Raw genomic sequence first — 20251 nt, forward strand, 5'->3', positions numbered from 1 at the left:
CCCCCCGGAGCTTTGGCGGGGTCCTTGGAGGCGTGAGAGGGCATCTCTAACATAACCTCGACAGGTGCGTGCGAGAGCGGATCGTCTGTGCATGAAAACCGTGCAGCGGCCTCCACTGTGGGAAAGGCTGGGGCGCTGGGCTTGAGTGCGAGGCTCCCTGCAGTGCAGACTCGGGACCCAGTGCCCCGAGCGTGGGCTGCTCGGTCTCTGGAGCAGGGGTGGCGACGCCACGCGGCCGAAGGTCACGGACCCTGCACTAGCACTTGTGGCTTTCCATGCCCCCCTCTGATTGCTCTGATTGCTTATTTGAGGAAATAAGTACAAAGGTATTGACTGTCTCTGGGTGACTGGAGGAGCCTGCAGGGAAGACGGGGAGAGGGCGGCGGAGAGGAGAAGCAAGCGAGCAAGGCTGCAGGACGGGAGAGACGCATACTCTTTCTGCGTGCGGGTCATGAGTCTGGGACAGAATCCTGCTGAGAGAAATCCTGAGTCCTGCCCTGGTCCAGGGCCAGGAAGTCTCATTAGATCTGGTGTGGTTACTTGTATTCGTGAGATAACCCCTCGCTGGTTCCCAGTAAGACCCCAAGGAAAAGAGGCAAACCTCAAGACTACTATAAGTACCACCACCACCACCAATAATAATAATAATTAATAACGGCATGGTGCCAGGATGCCCCTTGGGAAAACGACTTTGCCTCCCTGACTCACTTTCCCCTTATGACAAATGGTAATAATAAGACACATAAGAGAACTGTGGCAAACAGTGAGTGCATTTTATACAGAGCGGAAAGAACAATGCTTGTCCAAGGGAAGCTTCCAGCATCTGGTCCTGACAGGAGCCAAGCCGGAGGAGGAGGAGGAAGTATAGAGAGGCATGCCCATGAAGTGTTACTTCAATTAATCTGCTGCCCAACCCAGTGACACCAGTACTGTTACTCCCACTTACTAGAGGGCACCGAAGCCTAGAGCGAGAAGCTAGCGTGTTTATAAAGATTTTTATTTTGGGGCGTCGGAGTGCCTCAGTCGGTGGACCGTCCGACTTGATTTTGGCTCACATCGTGATCTCAGGGTCGTGGGATCAAGCTCCAGGTCAGGCTCCGTGCTGAGCATGGAGGGTGCTTGAGAGTCTCTCTCTCCCTCTGCCCCTCCCAGCGCTCTCACAGTCTCTCTCTCAAGTAAATAAAAGATCTTTTTAAAAAAATGGGCAGAGGACCTGAACAGACATTTCTCAGGAGAAGACATCCAGATGGCCAACAGACACATGAAAAGATGCTCACCATCACTCGTCATCAGGAAAATGCAAACCCAAACCACAATGAGATACCACCTCGCACCTGTCAGAATGGCTATCATCCAAATGACAAGAGATAACAGGTGTGGACGAGGATGTGGGGAAGAGGGAATCCTCGTGCGCTGTTGGTGGGAGTGCAAACCAGTGCAGACACTCTGGAAAACAGCATGGAGGGTCCTCGAAAAGTTAAAAATAGAATTACCATATGACCCAGCAATTCCAACTCCAGATATTTATTGGAAGGAAATGAAAACACTCTATTGAAGAGACATCGGCTCCCCGTGTTCACTGCAGCATCATGGAAACAGCCCGAGTGCCAAGTGTCCATCATAAACACGAACGGATACAATATTCCTTTGTACATATATACCGTGGAATATTATGCAACCATAAAAAAGGAAGGAAATCCTGCCATTTGCAACAATGTGAATAAACCTTGGGGAGCACTGTGCTAAGTGAGATAAGTCAGACAGAGAAAGAAAAATACCGTACGATCTCACCTATACGTGGAACATTAAAAAGAAAAAAAAAAGAAAGAAAGAAACAGAGAACAGATCTGTGGTTGCTGGGGGAGAGCAGGGGGCCCGACATGGGTACAAGGCATCAAAAGATACAAAATTCCAGTTTTAAGCAAGTCCCAGGGAGGTGATGTGCAGCGTAGTGACTCTGGTTAGCAACACTGGGCTTTACAGCTGAACGTTGCCGAGAGAGTAGATTATAGAAGTTCTTACCATAAGAGAAATAACTAGGTGAGGGGATGCATATTAGCTGAACTTCCAACAGCCGTCATGACAACACATGCACACATCTAATCATTACTTTGTACGCCCAACCAAGTACCCTATTGTATGTCAGTAAAACAGGGGGGAATAAAAAGAAATGAAATCTCAAGGACACTGACCGGTGTGGAAATGATTTCTAATTTAACAGAAGCACGGATTGAAGTACACAGCCTGTGGCATTTCTGCTCTTTGTTCTCAAGAGTTCGGGATTCTTCATCTGGGGGCTGACGCCTTCGTAATTTAGAAGCGCTGCGGGGGGTGAGCATTGACTGCAGCCCGGGGTCAGCTCCACACTGATTATGCCATCAATCCCTCAGACCGCGGGGTGATGCCCACCCCACCATCAAGTCTCAGCCCCCAGACTCGAGCCGCACTGAGAGTGTCAGTTTGATGGACCGCGTCCTGGAGATGGAGGTGGCATTCGTGCAGCCGGCCAGCTCTGCAGGACAAGGGCAAGGACAGCACCGTCCCGCCGACGGAGGATGTGGGTGCCGGAAGAATTTCCAAACTTCGGCCACAGCGTGACCTCTGCTGTGTGTTTTATCAGTTCCCCAGAAGGAAGTCTTATAAGAAGATAAAAGCACGTGGAGAGCTTCGGCATGCTGAGGACCTGAGGGTCACAGGCCAGTCCTCTCCAGATGCACGAGTCCAGGCAGATCTGCCCCTTGACACGTCTCACGGTGCACGCAGTAGGATTCTGTTCCCTCCTAGGACCTTGTATCCATTCCTGATGGCTGTTGTCACAACTGACCACAAACACGGGGGCTTTAAGCAGCGCCCATTTATTATCTGGAAGTCGGAGGTCTATGGTGGGTCTCCTGGGCTGGCTCCTTCCGTGCGCCCCGAAGGCGAATGAATGCACTCCTTGCTTTTTGCAAGTCTCACGGCCCCACACCCCCTGTTCAAAGCTCATCACCCCAATCCCTGCCTCCGAGAAGACATCACCTTCCGCCCACCTGACCTTCTGTCCTTCTGACAGGCACACTTCTGACGACACTGCCCCACCCAGGATAACCTCCCTGTCACCTCATCTGTGCCGCTGATGACCACCAGTCTGGGGATTAGGACACAGATACACTCGGGGCCATTATTCGGTCCAACACCGGACCACACGCCACCCAGTGCAGCTCTGAAGCAGGGACCAGTGGTGGAGCATGTCCTCAGACACTGCCAGCACAAGTCAGAAGCTAGAGTGGACACTTTCGGAGTCTGCCACATTTAAATTCTAATTCCTGACTCTGGGTGACCGGGTACCTTTCTCAGGTCCCCTGGAGGGGACCAGGTTCCAACGGGGCCATTTGAGCCGTGGTGCTCTAGAGGCCTCGGGAGATTCAGCGCATGCAGGTGGACTGAGCAAACAAGGTGAGACACTGAGATATGGAAGTCGAGCATGTCCCGGTCAGAGAGGGAGGGACACATACAAAGAGGGGAGGCTAGATGAACCCAGTGTGACTGTCTTGGCCTTGGAGGTGCCACGTGGAGGTGAACCCCTGGTTTTCAATGTGGGGAGAGAAAGAGCAGCGAACAGAGACTCCCCGGCTGTAGGCAGGACGGGATCGGGAAGCAACGATGCCCCACAGTCAGGCGTGTGCCTGACACCCAGGCCCCCTTGCAGGTGTGGGAATGCACCCCGTGCGCCTGGAGCACCTCATCATGTCAGAGAGTAAGAAGACACGCAGAGAGAGGAGTTAAGATGGCGGAGGAGTAGGGGACCCCTTTTTCAGCCGGTCCCCTGAGTCGAGCTGGATAGGTACCAGACCAGCCTATATAACCACGGAATCAGCCTGAGACGCAGGATGATACATCTGGATCTCTACAAATGAACATCTCCAGCGCTGAGTATTGAGGTACCAAGAGGGGAGCTGTAAACCGTGCACGGATATCGGAAGATAAACGGAAGGGGGAGGGAGCCGCCGCGTTTGGGCGCCGGGAAGCGGCAGCCACCTGCACGGGGGAGCGGGCGGACACACAGAGGGCACCCGCGAGAGAGCGGACTGAGACCGGTGAGCCGTGAACGCGCGCGCCACCAGGCATCTCCCGGAACACCGGAATCCCGGTGTGCTCACGGGATCCAGACTGAGACCGGGAACTCCCGGAGCGCGCGCGGGGCGGCTGGCAGCTGGCGGGCCACCTGCACGGGGGAGCGGGCGGACTCGCGGTCGGCAACCGCGAAACAGCAGACTGAGACCCTGAACCGGGTGCGCGCACCACCAGGCTTCTCACGGAACTCCGGAATCGAGGTGTGCTCACCGGGCATAGACTGAGACCGGGAGACCCGGGAGCGCGCGGGGTGGCAGGTGGCTGGCGGCATTAGAAACACAAAGGACAGAGACAGGGCGGCCTGTGGCTGGCGGCATTAGAAACACAAAGGACAGAGACGCGCTGGCCCTGGAAGTGAGGGCAGGGTCGCCGAGTTGGTGCGCACATCCCGGGACGCTGCAGGGTTGAGCAGCACCAACAGTAACAGAGTTAAAGTGGCCAGAACATCAGTGGAGAACGGGCCGCAATCCCTCTGTTCTGCGACAATGCAGCCTCTGCTGCTCTGACCCTCAGAAGAGGCATAGACGGCCGCCAGGGAAAGCCGCCAGAGAACAAAAGCCTGGAAATACCGGCTCAGAGAGTGCCCATCCCCATCCTCCCTCGCAGGGGACATGGAGACTCCACCCAAACAGGGTTGCCTGAGTATCGGCACGGCAGGCCCCTCCCCCAGAACACAGAAGGCAGGCTGAAAAATCAAGAAGCCCACAACCGGAGGTGCCTGGGTGGCGCAGTCATTGAGCTCCTGTCTCCGGCTTAGGGCGTGATCCCGGCGTTCCGGAAAGGAGTCCCTCATCGGGCTCCTCCGCTGGGAGCCTGCTTCTTCCTCTCTCACTCCCCTGCTTCTGTTTCGTTCTTGCTGACTGTCTGTCTCCCTCTCTCAGATAAGTAAATAAATAAAATCTTTAAAGAAGAAGCCCACATCTCTAAGATCCCTATAAAACAAGGGGCACGGCCTGGGACCCAGTCAATAATTTTGGGCTCTGGAAACCCCGCAACCTCTCTTCATCAGAATGACAAGAAGGAGAAGCCCCCCCCAGCAAAGAAAAGACAGTGAGTCAGTGGCCTCTGCCACAGAAGTAACGGATATGGATGTAACCAAATTATCAGAAATGGAATTCAGAGTAACAATGGTCAAGATAATGAGTAGACTTGAGAAAAGTATTCAGGAAAATATTACTGAGAATATAGAATCCCTAAGGGCGGAAATGAGAGCGAATTTGACAGAAATTAAAAATTCTATGAGCCAAATGCAGGCAAAACTAGAGGCTCTGACGGCCAGGGTCACGGAAGCGGAGGAAAGGGTTAGTGAATTGGAGGATGGGTTAATAGAGGAAAAAATAAAAATAGAAGATGGTCTTAAAAAAATCCACGCCCACGAATGTTGGCTACGGGAGATTACTGACTCAACGAAACGATCCAATGTTAGAATCATCGGCATCCCCGAGGGGGTGGAGAAAAACAGAGGTCTAGAAGAGATATTTGAACAAATTGTAGCTGAAAACTTCCCTAATCTAGCAAGGGAAACAAAAATTCGTGTCCAAGAGGCAGAGAGGACCCCTCCCAAGCTCAACCATGACAGACCTACACCACGTCACGTCATAGTGCAATTCGCAAATATGAGATCCAAGGAAACAGTATTGAAAGCGGCCAGGGCAAAGAAATTTCTCACGTACCAAGGCAAAGGCATCAGAATTACATCAGACCTGTCTACACAGACCTGGAATGAGAGAAAGGGTTGGGGGAGCATTTTTAAAGCTCTTTCAGAGAAAAACATGCAGCCAAGGATCCTTTATCCAGCAAGGCTGTCATTCAGAATTGATGGAGAAATAAAGACATTTCAGAATCGACAGTCACTAGCCAATTTCGTAACCACGAAACCAGCCCTACAGGAGGTATTACGGGGGGTTCTATAAGAGTAAAAAGGCCCCAAGAGTGATACAAAACAGAAAGTCACAGCCAATACAAACAAAGACTTTACTGACAACATGGCAGAATTAAAAGCATATCTCTCAGTACTCAGCCTTAACATTAATGGTTTAAATTCTGGTTTCAAACGCCACAGGGTTGCAGATTGGATAAAAAGATATGACCCATCCATTTGCTGTCTACAAGAGACTCATTTCGAACCCAAAGATGCATTCAGACTGGGAGTAAGGGGATGGAGTACCATCTTTCACGCAAATGGACCTCAAAAGAAAGCTGGGGTAGCAATTCTCATATCAGATAAATTGGATTTCAAACTACAGACTATAGTTAGAGATGCAGAAGGGCACTATATTATTCTTAAAGGAAGTATTCAACAAGTGGATATGACAATTATAAATATATATGCCCCCAACAGGGGAGCAGCAAGATACACAAGCCAACTCTTAACCAGAATAAAGAGACATATAGATAAAAATACATTAATAGTAGGGGACCTCAACACTCCACTCTCAGAAATAGACAGAACACCCTGGCAAAAACTAAGCAAAGAATCAAAGGCTTTGAATGCCATACTCGACGAGTTGGACCTCTTAGATATATATAGAACACTACACCCCAGAACCAAAGAATACTCATTCTATTCTAATGCCCATGGAACATTTTCAAGAATAGACCATGTTCTGGGACACAAAACAGGTCTCAGCCGATACCAAAAGATTGAAATTATCCCCTGCATATTCTCAGACCACAACGCTCTGAAATTGGAACTCAACCACAAGGAAAAATTTGGAAGAAACTCAAACACTTGGAGACTAAGAACCATCCTGCTCAGGAATGACTCGATAAACCAGGAAATCAAAAATCAAATTAAACAATTTATGGAGACCAATGAGAATGAAAATACAACAGTCCAAAACCTATGGGATACTGCAAAGGCAGTCCTAAGGGGGAAATACATAGCCATCCAAGCCTCACTCAAAAGAATAGAAAAATCTAAAATGCAGTTTTTATATTCTCACCTCAAGAAGCTGGAACAGCAACAGAGGGACAGGCCTAATCCACGCACAAGGAAGCAGTTGACCAAAATTAAAGCTGAAATCAATCAAGCAGAAACCAGAAGTACAGTAGAGCAGATCAACAGGACTAGAAGCTGGTTCTTGGAGAGAATCAATAAAATTGACAGACCACTGGCAAGACTTATCCAAAAGAAAAGAGAAAGGACCCAGATTATTAAAATTATGAATGAAAAAGGAGAGGTCACGACGAACACCATTGAAATTGGAAGGATTATTAGAAATTTTTATCAACAGCTATATGCCAATAAACTAAGCAATCTGGAAGAGATGGAATCCTTCCTGGAAACCTATAAACTACCAAGATTGAAAAAGGAAGAAATTGATTTCTTAAACAGGCCAATTAATTATGAAGAAATTGAGTCAGTGATAAACAACCTTCCAAATAACAAAACTCCAGGCCCGGACGGTTTTCCTGGGGAATTCTACCAAACATTCAAAGAAGAAATAATACCTATTCTCCTAAAGCTATTTCAAAAAATAGAAACAGAAGGAAAGCTACCAAACTCATTCTATGAGGCCAATATTACCTTGATCCCCAAACCAGGCAAAGACCCCATCAAAAAGGAGAATTACAGACCGATTTCCCTAATGAATATGGACGCCAAAATCCTCAACAAGATACTTGCTAATAGAATCCAACAGTTCATTAAAAGGATTATCCACCACGATCAAGTGGGATTCATACCTGGGATGCAAGCGTGGTTCAATATTCGCAAATCAATCAGCGTGATACATCATATCAACAAGAAAAGACTCAAGAACCATATGATCCTCTCAATCGATGCCGAAAAAGCATTTGACAAAATACAGCATCCTTTCCTGATTAAAACCCTTCAGAGTGTAGGAATAGAAGGTACATTTCTCAATCTCATAAAAGCCATCTATGAAAAACCTACTGCAAATATTATTCTGAATGGGGAAAAGCTGGAAGCCTTTCCCTTAAGATCAGGAACACGACAAGGATGCCCACTCTCGCCACTATTATTCAACATAGTACTAGAAGTCCTTGCAACAGCAATCAGACAACAAAAAGGGATCAAAGGTATTCAAATCGGCAAAGAAGAAGTCAAAATGTCTCTCTTCGCAGATGACATGATACTCTATATGGAAAACCCAAAAGAAGCCACTCCCAAACTATTAGAAGTTATAGAGCAATTCAGTAACGTGGCGGGATACAAAATCAATGCTCAGAAATCAGTTGCATTTCTGTACACGAATAACGAGAACGAAGAAAGAGAAATCAGGGAATCCATCCCATTTACAATAGCACCAAAAACCATACGTTACCTTGGAATTAACTTAACCAGAGACGTAAAGGACCTTTATTCTAGAAACTATAAATCACTCTTAAAAGACATTGAGGAAGACATAAAAAGATGGAAAGATATTCCATGCTCATGGATCGGAAGAATTAACATAGTTAAAATGTCCATGCTACCCAGAGCAATCTACACTTTCAATGCTATCCCGATCAAAATACCGAGAACGTTTTTCAAAGAACTGGAACAAATAGTCCTTAAATTTGTATGGAACCAGAAAAGACCCCGAATCTCCAAGGAACTGTTGAAAAGGAAAAACAAAGCTGGGGGCATCACAATGCCGGATTTCGAGCTGTACTACAAAGCTGTGATCACAAAGACAGCATGGTACTGGCACAAAAACAGACACATAGACCAATGGAACAGAATAGAGAGCCCAGAAATGGACCCTCAGCTCTTTGGGCAACTAATATTTGATAAAGCAGGAAAAAACATCCGGTGGGAAAAAGACAGTCTCTTCAATAAATGGTGCTGGGAAAATTGGACAGCTACATGCAAAAGAATGAAACTTGACCACTATCTCACACCATACACAAAAATAAACTCCAAATGGATGAAAGACCTCGATGTGAGACAGGAATCCATCAAAATTCTAGAGGAGAACATAGGCAGCAACCTCTACGACATCGGCCAAAGCAACCTTTTTCATGACACATCCCCAAAGGCAAGAGAAACAAAAGATAAAATGAATTTATGGGACTTCATCAAGATTAAAAGTTTCTGCACATCCAAGGAAACAGTCAGAAAAACTAAGAGGCAGCCCACGGAATGGGAGGATATATTTGCAAATGACACTACAGATAAAGGACTGGTATCCAAGATCTACAAAGAACTTCTCAAACTCAATACAGGAGAAACAAATAAACAAATCAAAAAATGGGCAGAAGATATGAACAGACACTTTTCCAATGAAGACATACAAATGGCTAACAGACACATGAAAAAATGTTCAAAATCATTAGCCATCAAGGAAATTCAAATCAAAACCACACTGAGATACCACCTTACGCCAGTTAGAATGGCAAAAATAGACAAGGCAAGAAACAGCAATTGTTGGAGAGGATGTGGAGAAAGGGGATCCCTCCTACATTGTTGGTGGGAATGCAAGTTGGTACAGCCACTCTGGAAAACCGTGTGGAGGTCCCTTAAAAAGTTAAAAATTGAGCTACCCTATGATCCAGCCATTGCACTACTGGGTGTTTACCCCAAAGATACAGACGTAGTGAAGAGAAGGGCCATATGCACCCCAATGTTCATAGCAGCAATGTCCACAATAGCTAAATCGTGGAAGGAGCCGAGATGCCCTTCAACAGATGACTGGATTAAGAAGTTGTGGTCCATATATACAATGGAATATTACTCAGCAATCAGAAAGAATGAGTTCTCAACATTTGCTACAACATGGACGGCACTGGAGGAGATAATGCTTAGTGAAATAAGTCAAGCAGAGAAAGACAACTATCATATGATTTCTCTCATCTATGGAACATAAGAACTAGAATGATCAGTAGGGGAAGAAAGGGATAAAGAAAGGGGGGGTAATCAGAAGGGGGAATGAAACATGAGAGACTATGGACTATGAGAAACAAACTGGGGGCTACAGAGGGGAGGGGGGTGGGGGAATGGGATAGACCGGTGATGGGTAGTAAGGAGGGCACATATTGCATGGTGCACTGGGTGTTATACACAACTAATGAATCATCGAGCCTTACATCGAAAACCGGGGATGTACTGTATGGTGACTAACATAATATAATAAAAAATCATTATTAATAAAAAAAAAAAAAAAAAAAAAAGAGAGTAAGAAGACACGCAGACATATTGGGACCTGTCAAAGATGCAAAAGCCAGCTTGGAAGGCGCCCTGGCTAAATCTACTAGGGCTCCAGAGTCCGAGTAAATAGGATCGCAGCAAATTGTGGCTCACTGCTTGCGGTAAGAAGCCGCAAATCCTTACCGATACCGAATAGATGGAGTGACGAGAATGTGCTCCATTTCTGTGTAACGCCAACGAAGAAATGCAGAAGGAGTCACAGACTGGGAGGACCCACCAGCTGGCAAAGGTCAGGGTCCTAATGGATTCAGGCCAGGGGCAGGGGAGGGGCCCAAACCAGCGTGGCGAGGAAATGGAAAGAATCTCAAGGTGCGTCCTCAAAAAATAATTAATAATAAAGAGAAAAGGAAAATTAGTTTCAGAGTGGAAAGCGTGGCAGGTGCCGTTGACCTGGATCAGCCACGTTCTCACCGCCCCACAGAACAGACCAGTCTCACGCACCGGGAGGTCGGAAGCCAGGAGCCACGCACCACTCCCTTGAGATGCCAGCTCCAAACACAGAACCTGGTCTGTGACGAGGACAAACCCGCATGGGGCTCACGGTGCAAAAGGGCTGCTCTGGATTCTGCAGAAACACTGAGGTTACCGATGTCCCAGAAGCAGGCATTCTTGCAGAAGGACGGCGAGTGAGGAGACACGTAAGCGCCGAACTCGCAACCCCGGACTGGAGGCTTCTGCACCTCGGGACAGGAGAGGCACAATCGAAACTTGAAGGCAAGGACTGCACAGGAATCCTTTGTTCTGAGAAATCGTCGTCCCCCTCGGAGGATGCGGGCGTCTGAGCCCGTGCACCCAAGCGACTGACATCCAGAACATTCTTGACGGAGCCACGAAAGGAACCCACTACACAGAACGTACCAGTCTGGATGGGAAGAAACGGCCCATCCCACACAGGCAGGCTCAAATGTCGCAATTATTAAACACGTACTGCAATGTTTATCATTGGGGAGGCTCTGTGGGGGCTGGGCAGGAGACATACGGGAAATCTTTGTACCTTCTGCTCGATATTGCTGTGAACCTAAAACTACCCTAAAAAGTGGTCTATTAAAAAAATAGATACCACTAAAAATCTAAAAATCACTCCATCTGCATGACATCAAGATTTTGCCTTGGCTCCAGAGCGGGCTGCAAATGTACTTTCGGTGCACGTGCACAGCCGGGGGGTTGGGGGGAGGGGGCTCCAGCTCTCCCTGGTCCCCCGACCATACCAAGGAAACATTCCTCCGTGGGACACACATGGTACCTGTAGGATCAGGGTTTTACGTCTCAGCCTCACTGGCGTGGGAGCCCCTTTAGGGGCCCCGAATCACAAGGAAATTTACTGTGGTTCAAAATGAGACCTGCACCTGTAGCTGCAGTGTTGGGGGTGTCCCCAGCACGCCCCACGGACCTGCTATAGTGTCGTCGGGGACACCCACGGGAACAAAGGGGGAGCACGCGCGATGTGCTCACAGCCATGCTCCCTGCAGATTGATTCACAGACACAGGACGAGAAAGTCAATCCCTGCCCAGTGTATAAAGACAAAATTGGCTGCCTAGGTATTTTAGAGACGTCATCAAACAGAAGAAAGTTTTTAAATGGCTTAATCTATTTCCAGTTGAAGATACCTTTCTCAAAGAAGTCCAAATACACTAGAGTATCATCTTTTGTTAAATTGCTTTGTTTACTGTTGCCCTTAAGACAGATACCTTCTTTTTGAACATCTGCGCCTGTGCAAGAGAAAAGGAAGCTCCGTGAGCTCTAACCAACTGATATTTGTTTAGCACCTATTACGCGCAAAGCTTGCACCAAGTAAGTGGAAGCGACTGCAGGAAATCGGAGAAGCACCTGCGAAGTCCCCCAAGTCACTGAACAGCTGTTCCTTCTGGTTGGGCTTCTTTTGGGGTGATTAACACCAAGGACAAGAGATGGGGGAATCTGGGGAAAGAACAAGCAGGTGGCAGAGAAGCAAGTGGAACGAAGGAATTATTCCCTGAAGAAGGGGCGAGCATGGAATCCCTCTCGTTGGTGCTGATGGTCCCACGACCCCGTGCCTTTGCTAAAACTTACTGAATGGATTTGACTGTATGCAATTTCATCAATTAAGAATAAAGACATTTTTTTAAAGGGGGGCAAAGAGGAGGATGATTAACAAATTTCCAAAAGGTGCATCAATGGGTGTAAGTAAGACTATTTTGGAGAAGAAAAGCAAATATATATCCGAAATAGGGATATTTAAGGAATTAGCATCAAAAGAATTTTCAGGGGGCGCCTGACCCGTTCAGTAGGTAGAGCTTGTGATCCCTGATCTCTGGGTTGTGAGTTCGAGCCCTGTGTTGGATGTAGAGAATACTTAAAAATTAAATCTTCAAGAAAAAGAATTTTCAGAAGTTATGCCATGATGAAACATTGCCATAACATTAAAAATATAGAAGCACTAAGATACAGAAATGTTTAATTTCTGAATATACCAATGCACGGGTATTCTGGATTAAAACAGCAGTGTTTGAGGGTTCCTGAGAAGTCCTCACGCTTGCATGATTTCTTGCTGTTTATTATCTGTTCTCAGAATTATCGCATTATCGGATCCAAACAGACACCATGTGAGAAAGTTAGAGAAGAAATTTCTATGTCATCGATGAGAAGAGTGGCGTTCCAGCCCAAATGACTCATCCAGCTTCGCCCTGACTGTAGTAGCCAGATTCAACCCACCCACCTCCGGGCCACTCCCCCGACCCTGGCAGCCCCCACTGCCCTCAGCACCTGCAGGAGGAGCTCGATGCTGGAAGCCGTTTACAACAGAAATCAGGTAGCCATTAGAACACCGGTTATGGGAAAAATCGACCCGGCTTAAGATCAATATTGTTGGTTGGGTTGCTCCCGTTAAACAGTGGCATATGCAGACACATTTCGAATCAGACTTAAGATCCGGAACATGGCAGCGAGACACATTGCTCTCCAGGGAGGAGGGGGCCCCAGGGCAGGCGGGGCCAGCACATGCTGTCACTGAGTCATGGTGAGGGAAGGATGGACCCCACACAAAGCCAGCTCCCAGCCCCAGAGCTGTCCACGGGCGCAGAGGCCCCAGGGGAGTCCCCCATAGGGAAGGGGGGCAGGAGCCCAGGACACAGGAACACCACCCAGTGCCACCCAGCCCCGGGGATGCTTCCACGGTCAGCTCCTGGACATTTCACTGGCTCCCCCGTCAAACCGGAGCGCCTCAGGCTGCACCAGAAGCCCCTTCCACCAGCCTCACCTTGTGGCTCTTTGTGGCTCCCAGGGATACACTCGGCCAATGGCCTAGAGTCAGGATTCCAACCCAGGGCTCTGAAACCCCTGGATTCAGCCAGAACCTGTGAGGGCCACCCTGCGGGGCAGTCATCACCACCCCGGTGTAGCAACTACAAAGACCTCGGTTTCCACTTCCACTAGACCCTGTCAGAAGTTAAGAATTCCTAATGTTGAAGGCGTCGGCGGCCTCTGGTGTCCTGCATCAGCCAGACTGGCCACGGTCGACGGTGACAGAGGCCGCCTCACTGGCCCCTCGGGCTCAGCAGTGGCAGCTTTCTGTGGCCCCACTAAGTCAATGTCCCATTGATTTGTCTAGCTTTTACTGAAATAATGCCTATAAAGGAGATGAGTGACTTAAAAAAGATTCTGACAGATAAAAAGGAGCTTTACAAGCATACAAAAATGAGTGGAAGGCAGAGCTGACACCTTTCCCGTCCCAGAAGTTTCTTTGATTTAATCCAAGGCTGTGGCTAGAAATCCAACCAGACCTGATCATTTGACAGTAAGGAAGGAGGGGGTGGGAGGGAGGAAATATAGAGAGAGGAAGGGGTGAGGAGAGGGAGGGAGGGATGAGAGGAAGAGGGAGAGGGAGGGAGGGGAGAAGGAGGGGTGAGGGGAGTGAGGGGGAATGAGAAGAATAGGGAGGGGTCAGGGGAGAAGGGAGAGAGGGGTGAAGGGAGGAGGGAGGAAGAGAGGGTGGAAGGAGGGAGGAAAAGCAATACTAAGAAGACTGTGTAGGTATCTTATATACACTATAGCTATTAAGAAGCCTCTCTGTAAGCGTACGTTTTGCCCCGAATTATTGATTGCATAATGGTTAACAAAGCATTTAAATGCTAAGCATCCCCACGGAACACGAAGACCCCCTCACCATTTTTCACTATGTGAGTACGCAAGTGTACAAATGCTGGAGGTGAACGCTCGTTATTTTACCGATAAGTGTGTCTGGTCCAAAAGGTGCCCCTATTCCCTCAGGCAGCTCCACCCTCTTCTCAGGGTAGCGAACCACATGGGCCACGAACGCACTCCGTCAGTGCAAACAGCGTGTGGGAAATGGGAACCACAGCAGACCCAGACGGACGCCAGCACGACACAAGTCTAGGCTTCACCGGCAACACCCTCGCCTCTCAACCCAAAGGAAATTATTCTCGATGAAGCTTCTCCCCTTTTTCAGGTGCAGCTGATGCCTTTCTTTCCTATTTTACTAAAAAAAAATCATTTTCTTTTTCCTTTCCAAGTGACCCAAACTGGCAACATAACTCTCACAGGCATATCTCTGTCTGCAGGAAAACGGTGATTCCCAAGTCCCCAGCCATCCTGGTTGCCAGCTTGCTGGCCTAGTAGCCAGTTTGTCACCCAGAGTTCAGAAGACGGTGACAGCCGGGGTGTGGCATGGCCCATCTGAGCCAGTGATCAGTGAGCTGCGGTGCTGTGCACCCACATCCGCGGGGAACACCAGATGCGCCCTGCCTCACGCCATCGAGGGACAGGGGCTTGGAAACTCCCCGGTCTCCTGGTCTTCCACAGGGGGCCCTGGCATCTGACCAAAATCCCTGCAGAAGATACGACTTCGCTCCACTGTCACTCCAAAGCTATGACAACCATTTCACACTCTGTTTCCATGGGCAGGAAGAATCTTTACCATTTCTGACTGGCTTGTTGCAAGCATTGCATATTATTGTCAATTCCGGAATAACCAAGTAAACTGCTCGAATTATTCCATTTCAAAGATCAAAACCCTTAGGCTCTCGCGAGTTGAGTGATTTATCCAAGGTCCTTGGCGTTGGAAGGGAGACGGATTTGGATTGGAACCAGCTGGGGCAAAGCTCACATCTTTTCTACTACAGTGCTCTCTTCCCGGAGCGGACGTATCTTGGGAAGTTCATTCGGAAAGTATTTATTAAGCAACTGCTCGCGTGGGGTATCGTACTGGGTGCTGCTGGAGAGCAGGTGAGCCAAACAGACACACAGACAGCACCTCCCACAGAGTCACAGGCACGTTCAGGGACCCTGCCTCATTGCCAGGCAACCTCCGTCCCGGGGCACTGCTGCCGCTGATGAACTGTGTGGTTTGGGGTAAAGAAGCCAGCCTCTCTGAGCCTCCCCCTTAATACAGGAAAAATAACAATACAAAAACAGTTTGAAATAGGGTAAATCTCGTTACGTTTTACAACCTTTCATGACCATTTTGTTTCAGACAAAAGCTACATGGGCACCGTCCACTTGGGCCAACGGCAAAGCACACACACGTGGCTGTTTCTTCTCTCACAAAGCTCCCCGGGCGATGTGTCTCCAGCCCCCGAATCCTGTCCAAAATACGGCCCAAAGCTCAGGCTCTGGCATTCTAAAAGCCATGATATTTTAATTCTCATGTAAGGTTGCTAATTCTGTTTCAGACTCTGTGCCAACTACTAACGACAATGCTTATTGGCCCCTGTGACTATTCAGGACTCATAAAGAGACAGGGGTCCAAGATCTTCCCTGATTTTAAAATTTTAGTTTGTATCGCTGGATTTTTATGTTTTGAGAGAGAGAAATTATGCAGGTGACAGGGCCAGAGGGAGAGAGAGAGAGAATCTTAGGCAGGGTCCACATTCAGCACAGAGGTGACATAGGGCGCAATTTCACGACCCTAACATCATGACCTGAGCCACAATCAAGAACTGGACGCTTAACCAACTGAGCCTCGCAGGTGCCCCAGCATCACTGGATTTTTACTCCAAATCTGCAGCACTTTCTGTAACAATAACGATGTAAACTTAGAACTCGACTGGGGCTCAGCCAACCTCGAGGCCCCCAAACCCGGCTTGTCTTTGGTTGTACACCCCTGGCCACCTCCTCCCAGAGGAAATGCCTGGCTCTGCCTCCCACTGGCCGCACACTGCCGAGAAACCACACCGAGAAGGGGATGTCAGCCAGCTCCGCCCCACGAGACCGGAAAGAGGTGCTGAGGGCGGTGTGGGGTCACGGAGAGCCAGCAGCGTTCATGAGCTTGACCTGCTGCACCCCTCCTCCACGGGCCAGCGTGGGACTGTGGGCGCCCGCGCAGAGGCAGGTCCACGGAGGAAGTCAAGAGCGCCTCCAGATGAGATGACACGGCCCAGCCAACCCCCGACTACTGACAAGTGTTTGGACCTCTAATGACTTCTAAAGACATCAAAGTTCTCAAAACCAAAAATGCACATTTCCCTTAGAGAGTGCTAGCGATCCACGGGACGTGCAACACTGCACGTTGGCTGGCACGCTGCCCGGCACCGATCAGAACCTGGAAATGGAGAAAACGACCCGTGTTCTCCCTCACGTGCCCTCCCCGCTGCCTCGCCCGCACCCCGGCACTGAGCCGCTAATGACTGCGGGCTCGCGCGGCCTTCCGTACCTCCTCCAGCGTGGTGTCCGAAATCCCGAAGCCCATCGCGTGCAGACTGTGAAGGTTCTGCTCCAGGGCCTGGAAGAGCCCTTTGAAGCAGGCCCTGTCCGCATCCTTGGGGACGCCGTAGACCAGCTCCCCGCCGCTGCTGGCTTTGAGGAACGCTTGCGGGATGTAAGTCTGTATCAGAGACGTGGCTCGGGCGATGTCCTTCGGGTCGTCAGCCTCCAGAACGGGACTCTAGCCCAGAAAAGGAAGTGAGGAACCTTACTCCCAAAACACCAAATTTCCATCATCCGATCTCACATTTGAAATTCCCATGCAAAGCAGCGAAGGGAGAAGTAGCATTTAAGCCCCAGGATCATACATTTCCGAGCGAGGCGAGCCTCCCACGCCCGTCTTGGGCTCCGTTACCCGGCACGTCCGGCAGGCCTGGGGAGGGCTGCACTCACGTACCCCCCTGCTCCTGGGGACAATCCCTTCTGGACTACAGGACACGGGGCTGGGTCTTCTTAAAGGGGAGACAAGGATTCCCCCCCATAGAGGAAAGGAGCCACCTTGGGACAACGAGATACCCCAAGTCAGAGAGTAAGCTCGACTCAGAGCCCACACCCCCTGGACCCCACCCCAAACCCCCTCTGCCCCACCCCCGGCTGATGGGACCTCTGACCTTTCACCCCGCAGGTCCCTGCTGCATCCGCGTACAGCTTTAGCCTCCTAGACGGACCCTCATTGTCAGAAAAATACTCCTAGAGCATCTGGGCCATGATGCTGCCTGGCCAGACATGGGACGTGGGTTACCCATCAGGGGCTTCTGACCCCCGTCTGGTTCCTCTCAGTCAAAATGCGCCGTGGTCACAGGGGCTCATTGCCCCGCTCAGCCCAGGGGGATTTATTCAGCATCCTGGGCGCTGCACCCAGAGGCTTCAACCCACTTACCGACTCCCTTTCTCGCCCACCCATCCACCGTAAGCCCCTTGTCCACGGCCACCAGTGACTGCCATCAGCTCAGCCTCCCCTCGTCTCTAACCCCCGGGAGCCCCGTGGCCGGGCCCCCGCCTCCCCAGCTCCAGGGCCCACTGCACAAACACCACGGCCACCATGTTCTGTTTCCTTCCTGTTCAGGTTCACGCCTTCCTGCACCTGTCCCCAGCCTCCAAGGGCCTCCTGCCGAAACCGGGCCTCCTTTTGGACTCAGGCAGTGTCAGGGACTGGACTGGGGGCAGAATCAATATTTGCTGGTTTGCTCCAGCTTCCTACCTGTTTGGTGAGTGTCAGGCTGAGCCCCTGGCCATAGGCCTCGGTCAGGCAGAAGGGGGGCGCACAGCAGCGCAGACGGCCCTGATGCAAGAAGGCCACACGGTCGCTGAGAGCCTCCGCCTCGTCCAGGTGGTGGGTTGTGAAGATGACTGTCCGACCTGTGTCCCGACACAGCAGGCGTCAGAGCCAGCACCGCGATCATCCCGGGGGGGGGGGGGGGGGGGCACGGAGACGATTTAAAGACCATCGCTAATTTTCACATTGGAAAAAAATGAGACGCGCAGAAGTCACTTAGCCACAGATTGGAGGCCATGCTTCTTCCTCTGCCGGTGCCCTTGGGGCTTTTATGCTGTTTCTACAGATCCTCCAGCCCCTGGTGAGTCACAGGGGCCAGGGCCATGCGCAGAGGGTGACGCAGAGGGGCAGAAACACCACGTGCCGTGGAGGAGGAAAAAAAAAATGCTGGGAGGGCATCTCTGTCTCTCCTCTGATACTCAAGCCCCTTCACAGGTCTTCAGAGAATAATCTCATGGCCACTTAAGGGGAAGGCTCTATTCATTCCACGGAAGCGGCCGCTGCATCTGATTAAGGCAGGGCAAGTGGTCACGGTCTGTGCTGATTTCCTCCAGGGTCACGGATGATGTGACCCCGCACACTCACCCATCACGCGTGATAGGACAGCAGCAGCCACCCTGACCATAGCCAGTGGGCTTGGGAGATGGGCAGGCGGGCATGCGAGCCATGGGCCACCCCAGGAACACACCTCAAGGAGCCCAGTGACCACCTTTTGCAGAAAAAAGTGTTGCTTTTTTGTTTGTTTTTAAGATTTTATTTATTTATTTGACAGAGAGAAAGCTCGAGAGCACAAGCAGGGGGAGCGGCAGGCAGAGGGAGAAGCAGACTCTTCGCTGAGCGGGGAGCCCGATGTGGGGCTCGATCCCAGGACCCTGAGATCATGACCTGAGCCGAAGGCAGACGCTTCACTGACTCAGCCACGCAGGCCCCCTCTTGTCTATTTTAATAACAGTAACAATAAAGTGTCATTGACCGAGCACCCACCTAGCAGGTCCTAAGCCATATACTTCTGTACACAGTACCCTCCTTCTCCGGAAATCCTACAAGCGAGAACACTGATGCCCAGAGGGATATGATCATTTCTGCAGGGTCACGCAGGCATGGGCGGCAGGAGTGTGAGCAGAATTCAGTAGTTTTGTGCTAATTTGTTCCAGCATCTTTTCCTCCCTCCCTTCCTTCTTCCAAGGGAGGCCTGTCCCAATCAAGCGCTCAGTGCTGCACATCGCAGGAGGGAGGGAACACATGATCAAATCCCAGGTAGACTGAGCCCTGCGCACACCAGTGTGCCCACGGGGAACCCTCCTTCTACTCAGCAGGGCAAGATTCTGTCCAGTCCTCAGATCTGTATCACAGATACCTGGAGGTCTGTGGTTCTTTCCAGAAACAGCCATCCATCCTGATTCTTGAGAATCTATTTTGCTTGTGGTCCCGCCTATGTCATCCGCTTACACCTTACTGACTAGCCCTCCAAACACCAACATCACAGCTCACTGACCAAGGACAGTGAGAAAATAAGTTATAACAGAATGTGAAGAGAGCTGTCTGTTTCTGAGATTTTTATCGCATTGGGTTTGCTGTTGAAAGATACTATTATGCTCACGACTCAGTGTTCTGACGGTCGAGCCTGGAAGATTCCATCTCTGACTTTTAAAATCAGTGAGAGTAGCAGGCTTGGTAACTAATGTGTACCGAGACCACTAACGCAGGGACAACGGAAGCCATGGGCTGGTCCACTTCTCCTCTCTTCTGTTCTCTTCATCCGCCCCGACTCGGGATGGCAGAGGAATTACTCAGTGCAGGGTAAATTAGCTTTATCTGTTTCCTCTACCCCTCCAGCGGGGCTCAGGGCCTCATGCACAGAAGGTTCAGGGGTTCCCATTCTGCTACTTCTCTCCCTGACGGGCATGTAGGCAAGAAGAGAAGGGAGGGCTTTGTGATCTCATGGCAATGGGCAAGGGTCAGGCTCTCTGGGGCTGTGGTCGGCATCCTGTGATCTTGGGGTGATGACCTT

The 20251-nt window shown here is 50.0% G+C and overlaps 1 protein-coding gene across 1 annotated transcript in view; it reads right to left on the bottom strand.

Annotated features, from left to right (window-relative positions):
- The window catches only part of ABCA13 (ATP binding cassette subfamily A member 13), a 357421-nt gene that overhangs the window by 172622 nt on the left and 164548 nt on the right, over positions 1-20251 (bottom strand). The window contains exons 40-41 of the mRNA XM_057304334.1: positions 18166-18323; positions 16915-17145 (exon numbers count right to left, since the gene is read on the bottom strand). Coding sequence (XP_057160317.1) covers positions 16915-17145; positions 18166-18323 — 389 coding nt within the window. The remainder of the gene's footprint in view (positions 1-16914; positions 17146-18165; positions 18324-20251) is intronic.

This window comes from Ursus arctos, unplaced genomic scaffold (genome assembly GCF_023065955.2).
Source record: "Ursus arctos isolate Adak ecotype North America unplaced genomic scaffold, UrsArc2.0 scaffold_3, whole genome shotgun sequence".
In the NCBI taxonomy this organism is placed as follows: domain Eukaryota; kingdom Metazoa; phylum Chordata; class Mammalia; order Carnivora; family Ursidae; genus Ursus; species Ursus arctos.